This window comes from Lonchura striata, chromosome 1 (assembly GCF_050655825.1).
Source record: "Lonchura striata isolate lonStrDom1 chromosome 1, ASM5065582v1, whole genome shotgun sequence".
In the NCBI taxonomy this organism is placed as follows: domain Eukaryota; kingdom Metazoa; phylum Chordata; class Aves; order Passeriformes; family Estrildidae; genus Lonchura; species Lonchura striata.
Window position 1 is genome coordinate 115,501,424 of NC_140703.1, and position 14,246 is coordinate 115,515,669.

At 38.2% G+C, this 14,246-nt stretch overlaps 1 protein-coding gene across 1 annotated transcript in view; it reads left to right on the forward strand.

The window, feature by feature from the left end:
* Positions 1-14,246, forward strand: part of BRWD1 (bromodomain and WD repeat domain containing 1) — a 43,444-nt gene that overhangs the window by 18,991 nt on the left and 10,207 nt on the right. The window contains exons 21-37 of the mRNA XM_021527472.4: positions 374-511; positions 1,923-2,008; positions 2,870-3,065; positions 4,052-4,168; positions 4,267-4,374; positions 4,711-4,835; positions 4,934-5,016; positions 5,359-5,470; positions 8,455-8,516; positions 9,293-9,448; positions 9,989-10,109; positions 11,412-11,537; positions 12,077-12,152; positions 12,633-12,677; positions 12,775-12,921; positions 13,617-13,769; positions 14,043-14,212. Of these exons, the coding sequence (XP_021383147.3) occupies positions 374-511; positions 1,923-2,008; positions 2,870-3,065; positions 4,052-4,168; positions 4,267-4,374; positions 4,711-4,835; positions 4,934-5,016; positions 5,359-5,470; positions 8,455-8,516; positions 9,293-9,448; positions 9,989-10,109; positions 11,412-11,537; positions 12,077-12,152; positions 12,633-12,677; positions 12,775-12,921; positions 13,617-13,769; positions 14,043-14,212 (2,021 nt within the window). The remainder of the gene's footprint in view (positions 1-373; positions 512-1,922; positions 2,009-2,869; positions 3,066-4,051; positions 4,169-4,266; positions 4,375-4,710; positions 4,836-4,933; positions 5,017-5,358; positions 5,471-8,454; positions 8,517-9,292; positions 9,449-9,988; positions 10,110-11,411; positions 11,538-12,076; positions 12,153-12,632; positions 12,678-12,774; positions 12,922-13,616; positions 13,770-14,042; positions 14,213-14,246) is intronic.

The following is a 14,246-nucleotide window of genomic DNA, read 5'->3' on the forward strand; positions in this document are numbered from 1 at the left end:
GAAGGGAGCTGGGGGTTGAAACAAGGTGGTCTTTAAGGTCCCTTCCAACCCAAAGCATTCTCTGATTCTGTGATGGAACACTTTAGGCAGTTAATGTCTTGATTCTGTAAATACATTTATCAGGTGATGTGAATAGAGCTGTCACAGCAGTTTATAAAGAACAATTTCTTAGAACCACTAATAAATCTTAAATTTGGAACAGTTTATACTTTGGGCTTACATGAAAATTATTTCTTGTGAAAGGGAGTTTTAACTTAATCGTGCTGTTTCAGTTTTTGCATTCAGCAGTGCTTTTAGCCACCCTTTCCCCCTCATAAAAATTTGCCAGATAAATATTTTTATTTAACTCCTCGTTTTTCCCTTTATAAATTAGAGTGATTCTGAGTCTTCATTAATTCAATCAAAGCGTCGACTGCACAGACGGAAATATTCCAACTACAGAACACGGAATAACATTGAGCAGCTGGAGTCTTCTGAGGAGGAGAGGGACAATTGCTTTGTGATAGAGCAGGTGAGTTCTCCTCTGAGTTTAGATTTTCAACTTGAAATTTCATGTAGATGTGCCTTTTCTGTTGAGCAAGCAAACAGAAAAACCCCACCCCTCCTTTTTCCAGGGAAAGTATTCCCGTAAGCATCATCATTGTTGGCACTTGTCAAACCCGTTGTGTTGCTTTAATAAGGACAGTATTTCCTGTCAGTTTAGAAATGGCTCAACTGGTTTTGCTGAGAATCTTCTAAAGCAAATCCACATCCCATGTCGAAAATATGATGGACAATTGGTTGGCTTCACGTGACATATGGAGTTTAGATGTGTTTTAATGTTTTTTTATGGAAATTTTGAAGGTTCTTGCTAATATGAGTCATCCACAGACTCTGTCCCTCTGGCCTGGGGTGACACAGGACTTTGTGTGTAGCAGGAGCTTTTTGTTTGTGTCTGATGTATTATCAGACTGTAAATAGGTGATAGGGCTGCCCTTGTCTTGCCTTGCCACAGGGAAATAGTTTTAAAGTGGGAAAAGGAGAAGTGGAAGGAGCAGAGAAACTCAGACTTGTTGGAGCAGTCACTTTGTTAAGAAAGAACGGTGAACAAAAGGGAACATGCTCAGGAGATTAGGAAATCTTGGAAGTAAGTTGAGGACTGGGATTCGTTGGAAATGGACTCTCCTTACCTCTTAATAAATCATTTCAGTGTGGCTAAAAACAATAAATCACTTAAATTGAATGTAAAATTCAGTGGGTGTTGAACTTTGATGTTTTATTGTATCATCTACACAGTGTATGAGCAGGTTTTAGTGAGAAGACTCTCACCTTTGTTACTCTGAAAATTACAATTGGGCTAATTCAAGCATTTGAAGCTACAATTGAAATTTCATGGGATTTTCTCCTATTTTTAATGTTTTTGCTTGACAAAATACAGCTTCACGTGTGAGCTATGCATTGTACTGACTCAGTTATGAAAAAGACATTTAAAACATTTTAATCAGTGCAAATAGTTGATGAGCGACAATCGGGAAATTAGCAAAGTCATAATGTATTTTGGTGTATCTCTACTGTTTAGTGTTGCATTTAAATACATGCATGAGTAGTCTAGTACTCAGTCAATCATTTGCTATTAAAAGAGAGGGGCAAAAAAACCCCCTCAACTTGCATAACTAAGGAAAAAAAAAATCACAGCAGTGAGAGAACATCCCCTTGTTGTGTTGAGAGAAAAGATGTGATTGTTTTTCTTGATCTGTTCCTTTTGTAATGTAAATTATTCCCAGACAGATTTTATTATATACTTTACATGGTCTAATTGCTTTTATTTTCATTTTAACAACTTTTTACCAAACTTTTTAAAATGTGATAATATGAACAATATGTTTTTAAGTTTCAGATTCTTAAAACATGGGTTTGGCTTGAGTTTGTATTTTTAAATTTAGGAAGCTGAAGAAAGTGAGGGCTCTGGTTCGTCTGATGAAGAGGAAGAGTGGAGAAGTGACAAGAAAAGCAACAGCAATAGTTCTAGGTAAAGTGAAGAAAAACATCCCATAATGAGTTTTACTTGAATTTTGACAAATTAAGAGTTGTATGAAAGCTCTGTTGTGCTTCAGATGTGTTCATATGACAATAATAATGTAAATAATCATATAAGGTATAATCCGTATACTCCACTGACACATTGTATTGTTATTTACTGTTCCACTTCACCAAAACATTTCTATATTTTAATTTAACTCCAAGTCTCTTTGTCAGATGGCCAAGAGATAAAAGTCTGTAATATTTCTATAGTATGTTTTGGTCTGGTTTTGGAGGGATGAAAGATTTAGTTTGGGAATTTTTTTTCCCAGTTTCGTTTGGGGAATTTTTTTTTTCTTTGCTCTTAAGAAAAAATTCAGATTTTTCAATCTGAATTTTTAAAAGTTTCTGGTTTTACATAAATAAGTTTTTAATCACTTCTTCGTGGCTATTTTAGATACTCTTTTAGAATTCTTTAGTACTAGAGATAAAAAATATTCAGAGAATGATGGTACTCAGAGATCCACTCAGAGTGAATGTGTAGCTGAGATTTGGACAAGTGTAACAAATTTAAGCAGCATTTGATTTGTGTATTCCTTAGGGAGGGCTCCTAATAAGTCCAGAATTCCATTGCACACATTTCTTGAATAAAATTACTGATTTTAGAATTCACCAGACTATTTGTTTAAAGAGATGTGCTTTGAAATCCTGGATTCTCACAGAAATTCATGTTAAGCTGTGAGTGAATAATAGTTACAACAAGAGGACAGAGCTGTTTTCAGCAGCACTTGCAGTGTGGTGTTTTTCTGGGGGAGTTGAGTGTTCTGAAGCAGTGAGAGCTGTGTTTGTGTTTCCTGGCCGGTGTGGGCAGTGACTCCTCGAGCAGATATTCCGACTGGATCGCCGACACCGGGATCAACCTGCAGCCGCCGCTGCGCACCTCGCGCAGGAAAGCGCTGCGCTACTGCAGCACCTCCGAGGACGAGGTGTCGGCTGAGAAATCCTCTCCTCCCAAGAGGAGAAGGAGGAAAAGGAGGAAAAAACCCAAACCAAAAAAGCAGGAGGAGGTACAATTTTCATTTTTTTTCTACACAATCTTCATTTCTCTCTTATGGCCTTCATTAGAAACTACTAAAATAACTGTTACTGCCATCAGGCAAGGATCTTTTTGTCAGCACACACAGGGAACATGGGATTGATTTGGGATCATTCCCAGTGTGAGGGATCTGCTGATTGGTAGGGAAGAATCTGCATTCCAAGTGAAGGGGCTTTCATTTTCCAAATGAAAAGGGTTCTCGAGGTTGATGGTTTTAAAGGGGAAATGTGTTCAATAAATATCAGTACAGAATATCAGTCCTTTCCCAAGGGATAGAACAAGGGGGAAGGCTTTAAACTGAAGGAGAGCAGGGTTAGATTAGATTAGGGAGGAATTCTTGACTCCGAGGGTGGTGAGGCATTGGGGCATGTTGTCCACAGAAACTGTGGCTGCCCTGTCCCTGGAAATGTCCAAAGGCAGCTTAGTCAGGGCTTGGAGGAGCCTGGATAGTGAAAGGTGTCCATTTTTTTTTGTGAGTTACAATAATTCCTCTGTTTTAAGCTACTGATTTTTTAAGTTAATTTAAATAATTACCTTAAGTTACAATAACTACTATTAGTTGTTTTCTCACATAAAGGAGCAAACAAATTCTCTTTTTTGAGCCTGGGATAATTTTGATTTGTTTGGTCCGTTTTTCTCGGTATCCTTTCATTTCCTTCTAAGTAGAATCAGTTGAATAATTTTTAATTGGGTACTGGGACTGTCATCTAAATTATAAAACCTTCTGCTAAGGCCTACATGATAATGATCTGCTCACTGAAATCCCCAGACAGGAAAGGAATGTTTAGTATTAGAATCACAAAAACAGTTAAACTCAAGCAAAGTCTTGGAGGAATTCTGCTGATACTGTTTGGAAATGCTGTGGATTAGTCCTTTATAAGATAAGGTGTTGTCTGCCAAACCAAAATGGAATGATCTGTTTAGAATTCATGTCCATTATGTCTGTTTTTTGTGAAGACTGATGCTGCAGCACAACCACTGAACGTGGAGCTGTCCTATGACTGGCACCCTCCAGTGTGGATCACAGACACGGCTCTCCGAAGGTCCCCGTTTGTCCCTCAGATGGGGGATGAGGTAGGAACAAGGATTAAAACCTTCCAATGCTTGTGATTATTGTAATTGCTAAATACAGGAAAACATTCACTGTTTGGGCTTGTTGGGGTGTTTTTTAGGTGATATATTTCCGACAAGGGCACGAAGCTTACATTGAAGCAGTGAGAAGAAATAACATTTATGAATTGAATCCACACAAGGAGCCTTGGAGAAAAGTGGTGCTTAGGGTAGGTCTGCACTGAAGGTTCTGTGGGTTTCTAACAGAGCCTATGACTGAAGAGTTTTATTATTCTGTTCGCAAAACATGGATTTGTGAGGTTACTAATGTTTCTCTATGGGGAAAGCATGTGCAGTTATCAGATTGTCTTCAGAATTTTCTGTAGGAAGCCAAATGACAGACCTGTGTTAAAATCCTAAGGCTGACAGACTGCCTTCCATTGAAATCTCAAATCTCATTTCAGTGTTTTGCATGTGGGTACAGTTGGTTAATTCATGTTAAACCAACAGTTCTGTGCATGGTCCCTAAGACAAAACTTGCTGAAGCTGTTTGTTGTTACCTGTAGGATCAGGAATTGGTAAAAATTGTTGGAATTAGATACGAAGTTGGTCCTCCCACGTTGTGTTGCCTCAAACTTGCCTTTATAGATCACGCCACTGGGAAACATACAGACAAATCATTTTCCATCAGGTATGTGCAGTTTTAGTTTCCTGAAAAGTGTTTAAGAATATGTTTCTCTTCTTCCTAAAGCCCTGAGGCACATGTGAGTGATGATTTTTTTTATCCAGATACCATGACATGCCAGATGTTATCGACTTCCTTATCTTACGTCAGTTCTATGACGAAGCCCGGCAGAGGAACTGGCAGGCCTGTAAGTGTTTGCTGAGTGTTGGACTGAACAGTTTTGAAATCACAAATGTGTCCTTGGCTAATTGCTGCATGTGCTGTTTGTAGAGGGTTCTCTGGTAGGCAAGAGTCAGAAAATTGAACCTTAGAGGGACTGCAGTAGATGTAAATACAGTCACCAAAACACATATCCAGACTCTACTGTTCCCTTTTTTATTTTAAAGCTTAATAACAGACTTACATGCCAGTGAGTCTAGAACTTGAATTATGGGGAGAAAGCAGAACAGTTACCAAAAGTTTTTCTGATTGCCTGTGGCAGCCACAGAGTGAAATCCTTCTCTCAGCAGAATGTCTGTGTTTGCTGCAGCTGACAGGTTCCGCTCCATTATTGACGATGCCTGGTGGTTTGGGACAGTGCTGGGTCAGGAACCTTATCAGCCTCAGTATCCAGACAGTCACTTCCAGTGTTACAGTGTCAAGTGAGTACACAAAGATTTGATTCCAATGCTATTAGAGTGCCCTTGCTCTCACACAACTGCCTCATTGCTATGAGAATGTATAAATTGTTCACTTAAATTATTTTACTTCTGGTATTGTCACTTTTTAATGGTTTTAAATTGTTGCTGTAGCGCAGTGTGGATATGTAATAACTTGTGGCAACTTGTTAAAGAGTAGTAATATGGTAAAAACAGTATTTAACCTCTTCACATTTCCTTTACTGTGTAATTCTGGGTCCCTTCCACAAAGCAAGCAATGCAGTTTTCTGTGAACATTAATTATTGGTCTGCACTGATAGTTGGTTTGGGGATGCTGAATCTCCTCTGATTGCTGACATCAAGGCCCTTATACCTCAAGTCCTCACACTTTGTCTTTCACATTGTGCACCCTTTTTCATACCAACAAAAAGGCCTTCACACAAAGGAGGGGAATGGTAAACAAAGATATCTCTAGACTTCAGTGTTCAGACTCAGGATATTGACCTTATTATGCCCTGACCAAACTGTCTGGAATAGAATCACAGCACGGTTTGGGTTGGAAGGGACCTTAAAGATTGTCTTGTTCCACCCCCTTGCCATGAGCAGGGACACCTTCTGCTATCCCACATTACTCAGAGCCCCAGACAGCCTGGCCTTGGACACTTCAGGGATGAGGTAGCCACAACTTCTTTGGGCAACTTGTGTCAGGGCCTCACCACCCTCAGAGTCAAGAATTCCTTATTAGTATCTAATCTAACGCCTCCTACAGCTTAAGGCCATTCCCCCTTGTCCTTCATTCCATGCCCTGTGAAGGTCCCTCTCCAGCCTTCTTGTCACCTCCATTAAGCATTGAAGGGATAATTCTGGGAGTTTGCTTGGTTTGGTTTCCCCCAGCAAGGGAGGACTGTAAGGAGAATAAACAGTGAATGTTGAATATTCCTATTTCCATCAAGCCCAGAGATACTTCCCATGTCTTGTACAGTGCATTTAATAGTCACAGTTTCACTGTTGGAGGACTTAATTGCTTTTTCACTCAATGGCTTTTTAACCTGTTGTTTACCACAAAGAAGGGAAATTTAATGGCTAATAGACAATCCAGTGACACTGCCAAGGCTGTGTTACATGTTTTGGTTCCTTGTCTCATCTACTTGTCTTCTCTTCTTGATTTTCCTTGGAGGGAAGGTGAAAGTAACTCCCAGACTGAAATTTTTGCCTCTTAACTTCCCTTCCATATTCCATCCATTCCATGTGTTTTGTTGTGTGCCACAGATGTCCCTTAGGAGCAAGTTCAGATGGACTTTGGATTTTTCTTGGCCAGTTCCAAATCAGGTTTCCAAAAGCCTGGAGCCAATTTCCTGGACTCCTTTCTTCTGTGAGACCTAAAGGCTATTTCAATATTTTAATGCATCAGCCTTTAACAGAAAAGTCTAGAGCTGCTTTGAAGGAAGGAATGCTGTGTTCCTTAAGATCCTTTTCCAAAAGGACTTTATTCTTCCTGGCCTCACAAACAGCTTTTCTAGAGCTGGATCCTAAGATAGGTGTGTGAAAATATCTGGAGTGTTTGGTAGCTCTGTTTAGATCTTGTGACTTGGATGGGTTGGTTGCTCTTTTTGTCACATTTACTTCAGTTTATCACTGTTCTATTTTATGGAAAATAAATTAAGATAATTTTCAATTATTTTGTAATTTTATTGGCAATACAATAATAGGTGTTTGTGTAGAAGCAGCTTTATTCCTGATAAAGTCTTACATGCAAAATTATGAATTAATATATCCATTTGTGAATATAATTGTACAATAACTGGGGAGGAGAGCTGAACAGATCAACTTTTAGGACTCTTAATTCATAAAAATCAAACAGACTGAGTGATCCAAGTTTTCCAAGGCATTGGGAAATCGAAAACAGTGGAGAGCTGCTCTTGCCAGAGCAGGGGTTCAGTTATAAAATACTCTGAGCATGATCACTGCAGTTTCCAGTTGGTTTGAAATAAATACACAGGAGGCATTAGACCAAATATCTGAATTTATTAAGGCATCAGAAGTAGACCTAGGAATTTGGAGAACTCTGGCAGGAAACTGCTGGCAAAGCTCTGGGGGGAAATGGGTGAACGGCAGTTTGATCTATTTGTTTCTGGTATGTTCTTGTAGGAAAAAATAAAAATGGGAGCATAAGGATTAACCCAGCTGTAGAAAAGATCCAGCACTCCATCTGTTCAGGGTGCTCCTGCCTGTCTGCATCAGTGAGGTGTGAAGCTGATCCAGTCAGACATTTCTTACCATGGAAATAGCAAAATTCTTTGGTATTTTATGTATTTTTAAAAACATGTAAAGATCTACCCAAATGTGTGGGATTTGGAGAGATCTCAGAATGATGTCCACACCTCATAGTTCAGTATCAGAGTGAATATCCAGAGCTATCAAGAGCACTTGTGTTGCTTTTCCTTTGTCTTGGACCTTAATTAACTTCCGTTTCTTCATGTTATATTTATTCTTTTCTTTGTCTTAATGCCCTCTGCCTCATAAATTGAAGTGCTAATGCATGAAATGTCTTACTTCCTGTTCTTCCTTATCCATGGACTTGCACAACTCCTGTTGTGATCAGCAAAAAAAAATCTCCTGTGTTTTTTCTCAGATCTTCCCCTTGATCTTATCTCACTTTTCCATATGTTCAGCTTATTTTTCTTCATCTTCTTGATACAGGCTTTTTAAAATTGATTTATGTATTGGGTAAGTTGCATGCAGCCAAAATCAGGAGCACAATTTTAATCTGAAATTGATCAGGAGGAATGTTTCCTTTTTGCTGACTGCAGACCAAAGCCTTTGTTTCTGTACATGTTTGTACAGTGTATTTTGTCAATACCTACAAATAGCTGTCATTTAAATGTGCTTATAGCTGAAATTTAAATGTGCTTGGAGGGAACACTTCTTAGTCAAGGTGACTTTAAATTATTAATTATTTTTTTTTTTTTTTTTACTTGGTGAATCAGATGGGACAATGGTGAAATTGAAAAGCTGAGCCCGTGGGACATGGAACCAGTCCCTGATAATGGTAGGTAGAAACCCTATAATAAAACAGCTTAATGTGCTTCTCCCTTTGTCCAGTTCCTTTGTGTCATGCAGGAAATGTGTGGACCTGAGGTGATTCCTGTCTTAAAGACAGTCTTTGTCTTTATCTGATTCAGATTTAGTGAAGTAATTTGAATATACCCTTTTTTTTTCCTTTTTCATCTTCCAGAGCAATTTTGAAAAGAAAATACTTTAAATGTGTAGCTCTGACTTAAGGAATAAAACCTGCTACTTCCAAATGGCAGGTTTCAAAAAACAGCTCAGGTTTCAAACTATGAATTTGTTGTAGTATACTATAATACAAGGGGGTGTAAGAAGAATATAAATAAAATATTTCTGATCAGCAAACATTTGCTGCACATAATTTAAACCCAACAATTTATAAAGTCTGCTGAACAAATCCAGATTATCTGTAAATAAAAGAGTGGAATTTGTGGTTTGTCTTAATATTTCACTTTTCCAGTACTTGTCAGTACCAGCTGGGAGGGGGGAGGAACATTTGGAAGAAACTGAGGAAGTAGTTACTGAATAAGCTGTCAAAAAGGTAATAAACTTAACTCAAAACTGCAGAAAAACAGAATTTTAAACGTTTTGCTGTTAGTATTCATTTTGTATAATTTTTTTCCCCACAGCCTTAGCATTAAACTTTACTGCAAGGCAAGAATTTTTTTGTCAGTCACAAGCATACAATTATTTCATAACTGTGAGTGCTCAACAATTTATCTTGTTCTCACTCCTTCTGCAATTTGCTCTTTTTAGTTGATCAGCCTGAAGAATTAGGAGCAAGTGTGTCTGTGACTCTGGAAGAGGTGGAGAAGCTCCTGTACAAACCCCAGGAGGGGGAGTGGGGGATGAAGTCCCGTGATGAGGCCTGTGAACGGATCATCCGTGGGATTGATCAGCTCATGACTCTTGGTGAGTGTGAGCTGAGCTTCAGCTGCTTTTCTCCTGGTGGTGCATTTAGAAACACCCTGGAATATCCATGGCATCCTTTTAAAATTCCATGTGATAAATTCCTTCAATGAGCAAATGTTCTTCTGTGCAGTTCTTCGTATTGAGATCTCAATGTATACACCATAGGTTTTATAATACCCGATTCAGTTGTTATGGACCTGCAGGCTTTGAAATAGTTCCTGCCAACTCAAACCATTCTGGCATTCTATCCCAGGCTGCTCCACACTCCTAGCCTTGGGCACTGCCAGGCACCCAGGGGCACCCACAGCTGCTCTGGGCACCCTGTGCCAGGGTCTGCCCACCCTGCCAGGGAACAATTCCTAATTCCCAATCTCCCATCTAGCCCAGCCCTCTGGCAGTTTGAAGCCATTCCCTGTGTCCTGTCCCTCCAGCCCTTGGAAATTGTCCTTCTCTGTCTTTCCTTTCACCTCCTTCAGGCACTGGAAGGCCAAAATGAGGTGAAACTATTAAATTTTGCTATTATTGCTGTTTTTTAACCAGACATCTCAGCAGCTTTTGCTGGCCCAGTGGACCTGTGCACGTACCCCAAGTACTGCACGGTGATCGCCTACCCCACGGACCTCAACACCATCCGCACCCGCCTGGCCAACAGGTTCTACAGGTCAGTGCTGCAGGGGAGCTCACCTGGGGACTCTTCAGAGCTAAAATAATCCCTGACATCCTTTCCTTGAGAAATCCACTACTGGAAACAACCAAGTATTAGAAAACTCGCCAAAGTTACCTCAGTGCTGATGACAATTCAGATTTTGAAGTGCTGTCCTTGAGTTACTTTGACCTTCAAGAAAGTTAAGCTCTTGCTATTTTCAGAAATGAGCTTAAACACAAGAGTTGAAATGGTAAACATTAACAGCAGCATTTTAAATGATAAAAACTTATAGAAGAGATAGAAGGAAAAGTGTAATGATGACAGAGCTCTAGTTTGATGGATGTGCTGGTCAGCCATAGCTTGAAAATAAATTCAGGTGTATTCTTCATCTGAAGCTGTATTCACTGTGTCTGTAAATTCAATGAAGAGACATTAACAGTGATTTTCCTCCTGTACAAGATGGAAAAAATATTTTGGGAAATACTTGGAAATTCTGTAGGTGAAGAACTGCAGACTTGGAGTATCTGCTTCACGGGTATAAGGTATTGGGAAAATGAGTTGTAAAAATGAAATTACAGGTTTGTGGCAGCTCATTTCTATCAAGTTAGAATTTCAATTTGTAGCAGTTGCTTAAATCTGTCATTTTACAGGGGGCACAGTTTTCAGTGGACGGTTGACCACAAAGCAAGGTCTTTAAGGGAAAACAGGATATCATAGCTGGCATTCTTCAAAAATGTAATTGAACAAAGCTCTTGTCACTCCTTTTTAACTACTTGTGCTTTGTATTTATTAATTAAAAGTTCTTCAGATATGACTCCAATTGTGTTGCATTTTTCAGGGCTTTGTAACAAGCAGCTTCTGATATTTCCAGAAGAAATGTGATAATTTAGAGTAGTGATTAAATTATACTCTTTCCCCTCCTTTTGAATAAGTCAGATGTAAGCTTTTTAAAAATGCTTTTGTTTTTAAAGATTGCAGGAAATCCACAGTCCTTGGAATGATTTCAGTGATATTTTATGATATATGGATAACAAATGCTAGTGCTTACTTGGCCAGCTGAATTAACTGAGTTTATATCACAAACTGTCTAAGGATGAACTGGCAATAATGAGTTGGGAAATGAGTGGTGAAAGATGTGCAATGCTGGTTTTGCTTCCTTGGGTTTTAAATGTGAAGGAAAAGTTTGAGACTGCCCTAAGGGGGGCATAAAACAGAGGACATTTAAATCTAATATGGAGAGAATATTACAGAGATACAATTTTTGCTGGTTTTAAGCTTTTCTTTAGTATTTAAGATGCAATATTTTCTAATTTGAAGGAGAATTTCAGCATTGGTTTGGGAAGTCAGATACATTGAAAGCAATGCCAGAACCTTCAATGAGCCTGGGAGTGCTATTGCCAGAGCTGCAAAAAAAATCACCACCCAGCTCCTAAAGTTCATCAAGTAAGTGGCATTTTAATCTAAATAAGGCTTGAATCCTGGTGCTTTGGGACAGTGGAATGTAAAAACAGCTCAGTATTCCTTTGTGGTGAGCCCTGCTTTGACTCTTTCAGTTCACTCTGGAAGGCCAGGTGTCTTAATTCTGAGTGTTACCTTAAATACTGAAATGTTTAGCTTAGAAGCATTTTACCTTTTTTCCTGGTGTCACAGTCTCAGAATGTCACTTGAGATTGAGTATGTTAAGTAGCTCAGCCTGTAAAATGTGCCTTCTTTGCTGTCCTGCGTAGAAGTTCCTCTTGCAGCTTGTCTGACTTAATTGAAAGGTTAAAATAAACTGAGAGGTTTATTTTGAAATGAGTGTGGGCAGCATTCCTGCAGCTGAGCAGGCCTCTTTCAAATCCCTTATCCTGATTTTTGTATTCCATTTAATACTCAGTTACTGTCTTCCCTTTTATATGGAGCACTTGGTTGTGGCTGAGTTTAATTTAGGAAACAACAGCTCTGTTTTTGCTATTCCAGTAACAGATTTAATTGCATTGCAGTGACCAGGACTGTACAAATATTTTTGAATTATGTAGTACAACAGATGATGAACAAGATTGTCATGATGCTGATCTGGTAAGTTGGGTTTTTTTGTGGAAAATTCCAGTAATTTATGGTGAGAAGAAAATGCCAGCAGCCACCAAGTATTGTTGGTAAAATTGCTGAGTTATTTACATAGCTAATACAAACATGGACTATACTAAGAATTTTTATTAATGTTTTATGTCATTTATTGTCAGTGAATTGCATTACTGGTAATATTTAGTCACTGAAGTTCAAAGCTGTGAGTAACTTCTAATTGCAATTTCTGATGGTGGTTTTTCCTTTTCTCAAACCACTGAAGATTCCAGACTCCAGCTCTTGTCCTTATCTAGGATATTGATTTCCAAGTCTCCCAGATGCTGTGCTGTTTTTTATGCTCATCCTTTGTTTTACTGAAAGAATTAAGAAGAAAATTTAATTTTACCACAGTCTCAAATCTAATGACACTTTTAGCCTCCATCACCTATTTTTTTCCTACATCACTTTTAAGATAATTCATTTTATTTTGTGCAGGATGATGAAAAATGTGTTCCTAGAACATCATACAGAAGAAGAAAAGTGAGTTGGCCAATCTTTACCTTATAACCCAAATCAGGTTGAATTTTTTCTTGCTGTATTCCAGAATGCTTTTCCTAACTTTTTTTTTTCCCTCAAGGGACGAGGCTTAAAAAAAGGGAAAAACCTGAAAAGTGGCTATGATGAAAACTGTTGGAAGAAGCAGTGCATGGAACTGGTGAATTTAATTTTCCAGTGTGAGGATTCTGAACCTTTCAGGCAGCCAGTTGATTTGGATCAATATCCTGTAAGTTGTACTTGATAACCTTGATAATTACTTGATAATTTAATTGATTGTTTTTTTCTTGCTGCCTTGTACTGTGTAAGGGAATTATTGTAAAAAAAATCTGTATTTTCTTAATTAAAACGAGTTTCTTGAAAGTCTAAAATGTGTTTACTGAGCCTGAGCTATGAATTTGATTTTTCCCCTCTCTTTTAGTTGTTCATGGTAATCTTACTACCATCTTAGTCTCTTTTTTTCTCTAAAAACCCAATGAACTTAATCTAAAGGAAAAATTCTTCTTTACAGCAAATAACAACTTCTGGTGACTCCACATTTTGAGTTTGAGTCTCAGTCCAGGGTTTAAAAACACCTTGAGGTTCTCTAAAAAACCAAGAACAGGAGAGAAAGAAATATGGAGACGTTTTGATGGGGTTTGATTTGGGGTTTTTTTTGTTGTGTTATGGGGCTTTTTTTGGCTGTTTTTTTATACCAGATTTGTTGTTTCTCACAGTAAAATTCGTAGGATAATCAAAAAGATTTAAAATCAAACTGTCACAGCAAAAGTGTTGCTTTCTGCTGTGGTGCTTCTCTTTCCACTGCTGCTGAAGATAATTTGTGTTATTTTAGCTACTCCTAAATGGGAGAAATAAAATGGAAAATGTTGGGTTTTTTTCCTTTATACTTTTCACATAAATCTTTTTTTCATATGTTTTTTATAGGATTACAGACATATTATAGACACTCCAATGGATTTTGGTACAGTGAAGGAAACTCTGGAAGCTGGGAATTATGACACTCCAATGGAGCTGTGCAAAGATATCAGACTGATATTCAGTAATGCAAAATCTTATACTCCAAATAAAAAATCAAAGGTAGCTGTTATTTTCTGGGGGTTTGTGAACATCTTAATGAAATAAATCTTATTTTGCAGTTTGTTTATCAGTACTTTTGCTAAAGCTGCTGGGTTGGGTAGCTAGTGGGGAGAAATAAGCCAAAAATACTTAAAATGTTAATTTCCTGTTTATTTGGTGTTACACAGGACTGCCTGTGCTTTTCCTATTGCTTTTCTGTGCAGTTTTTGATATTACAAATACTAGTTTTGGAACAAAGGCTCTGTTTTTAATAGAAACCACTCCCTTACCTAGATTTACAGTATGACCTTGAGATTATCAGCACTGTTTGAAGAGAAAATCCGAAGAATTGTTTCAGATTTCAAAAATGGGCAGAAACAGAATGAAAAGCTACGGAGAAACCAGAGGTACACAAGAAGATTTAATAATCAAAGCTCAGTGCAGCAGCCCACCAAAATGCTCAGGTAATCAAATTATAAAAGGTATAAAGATCTGTCT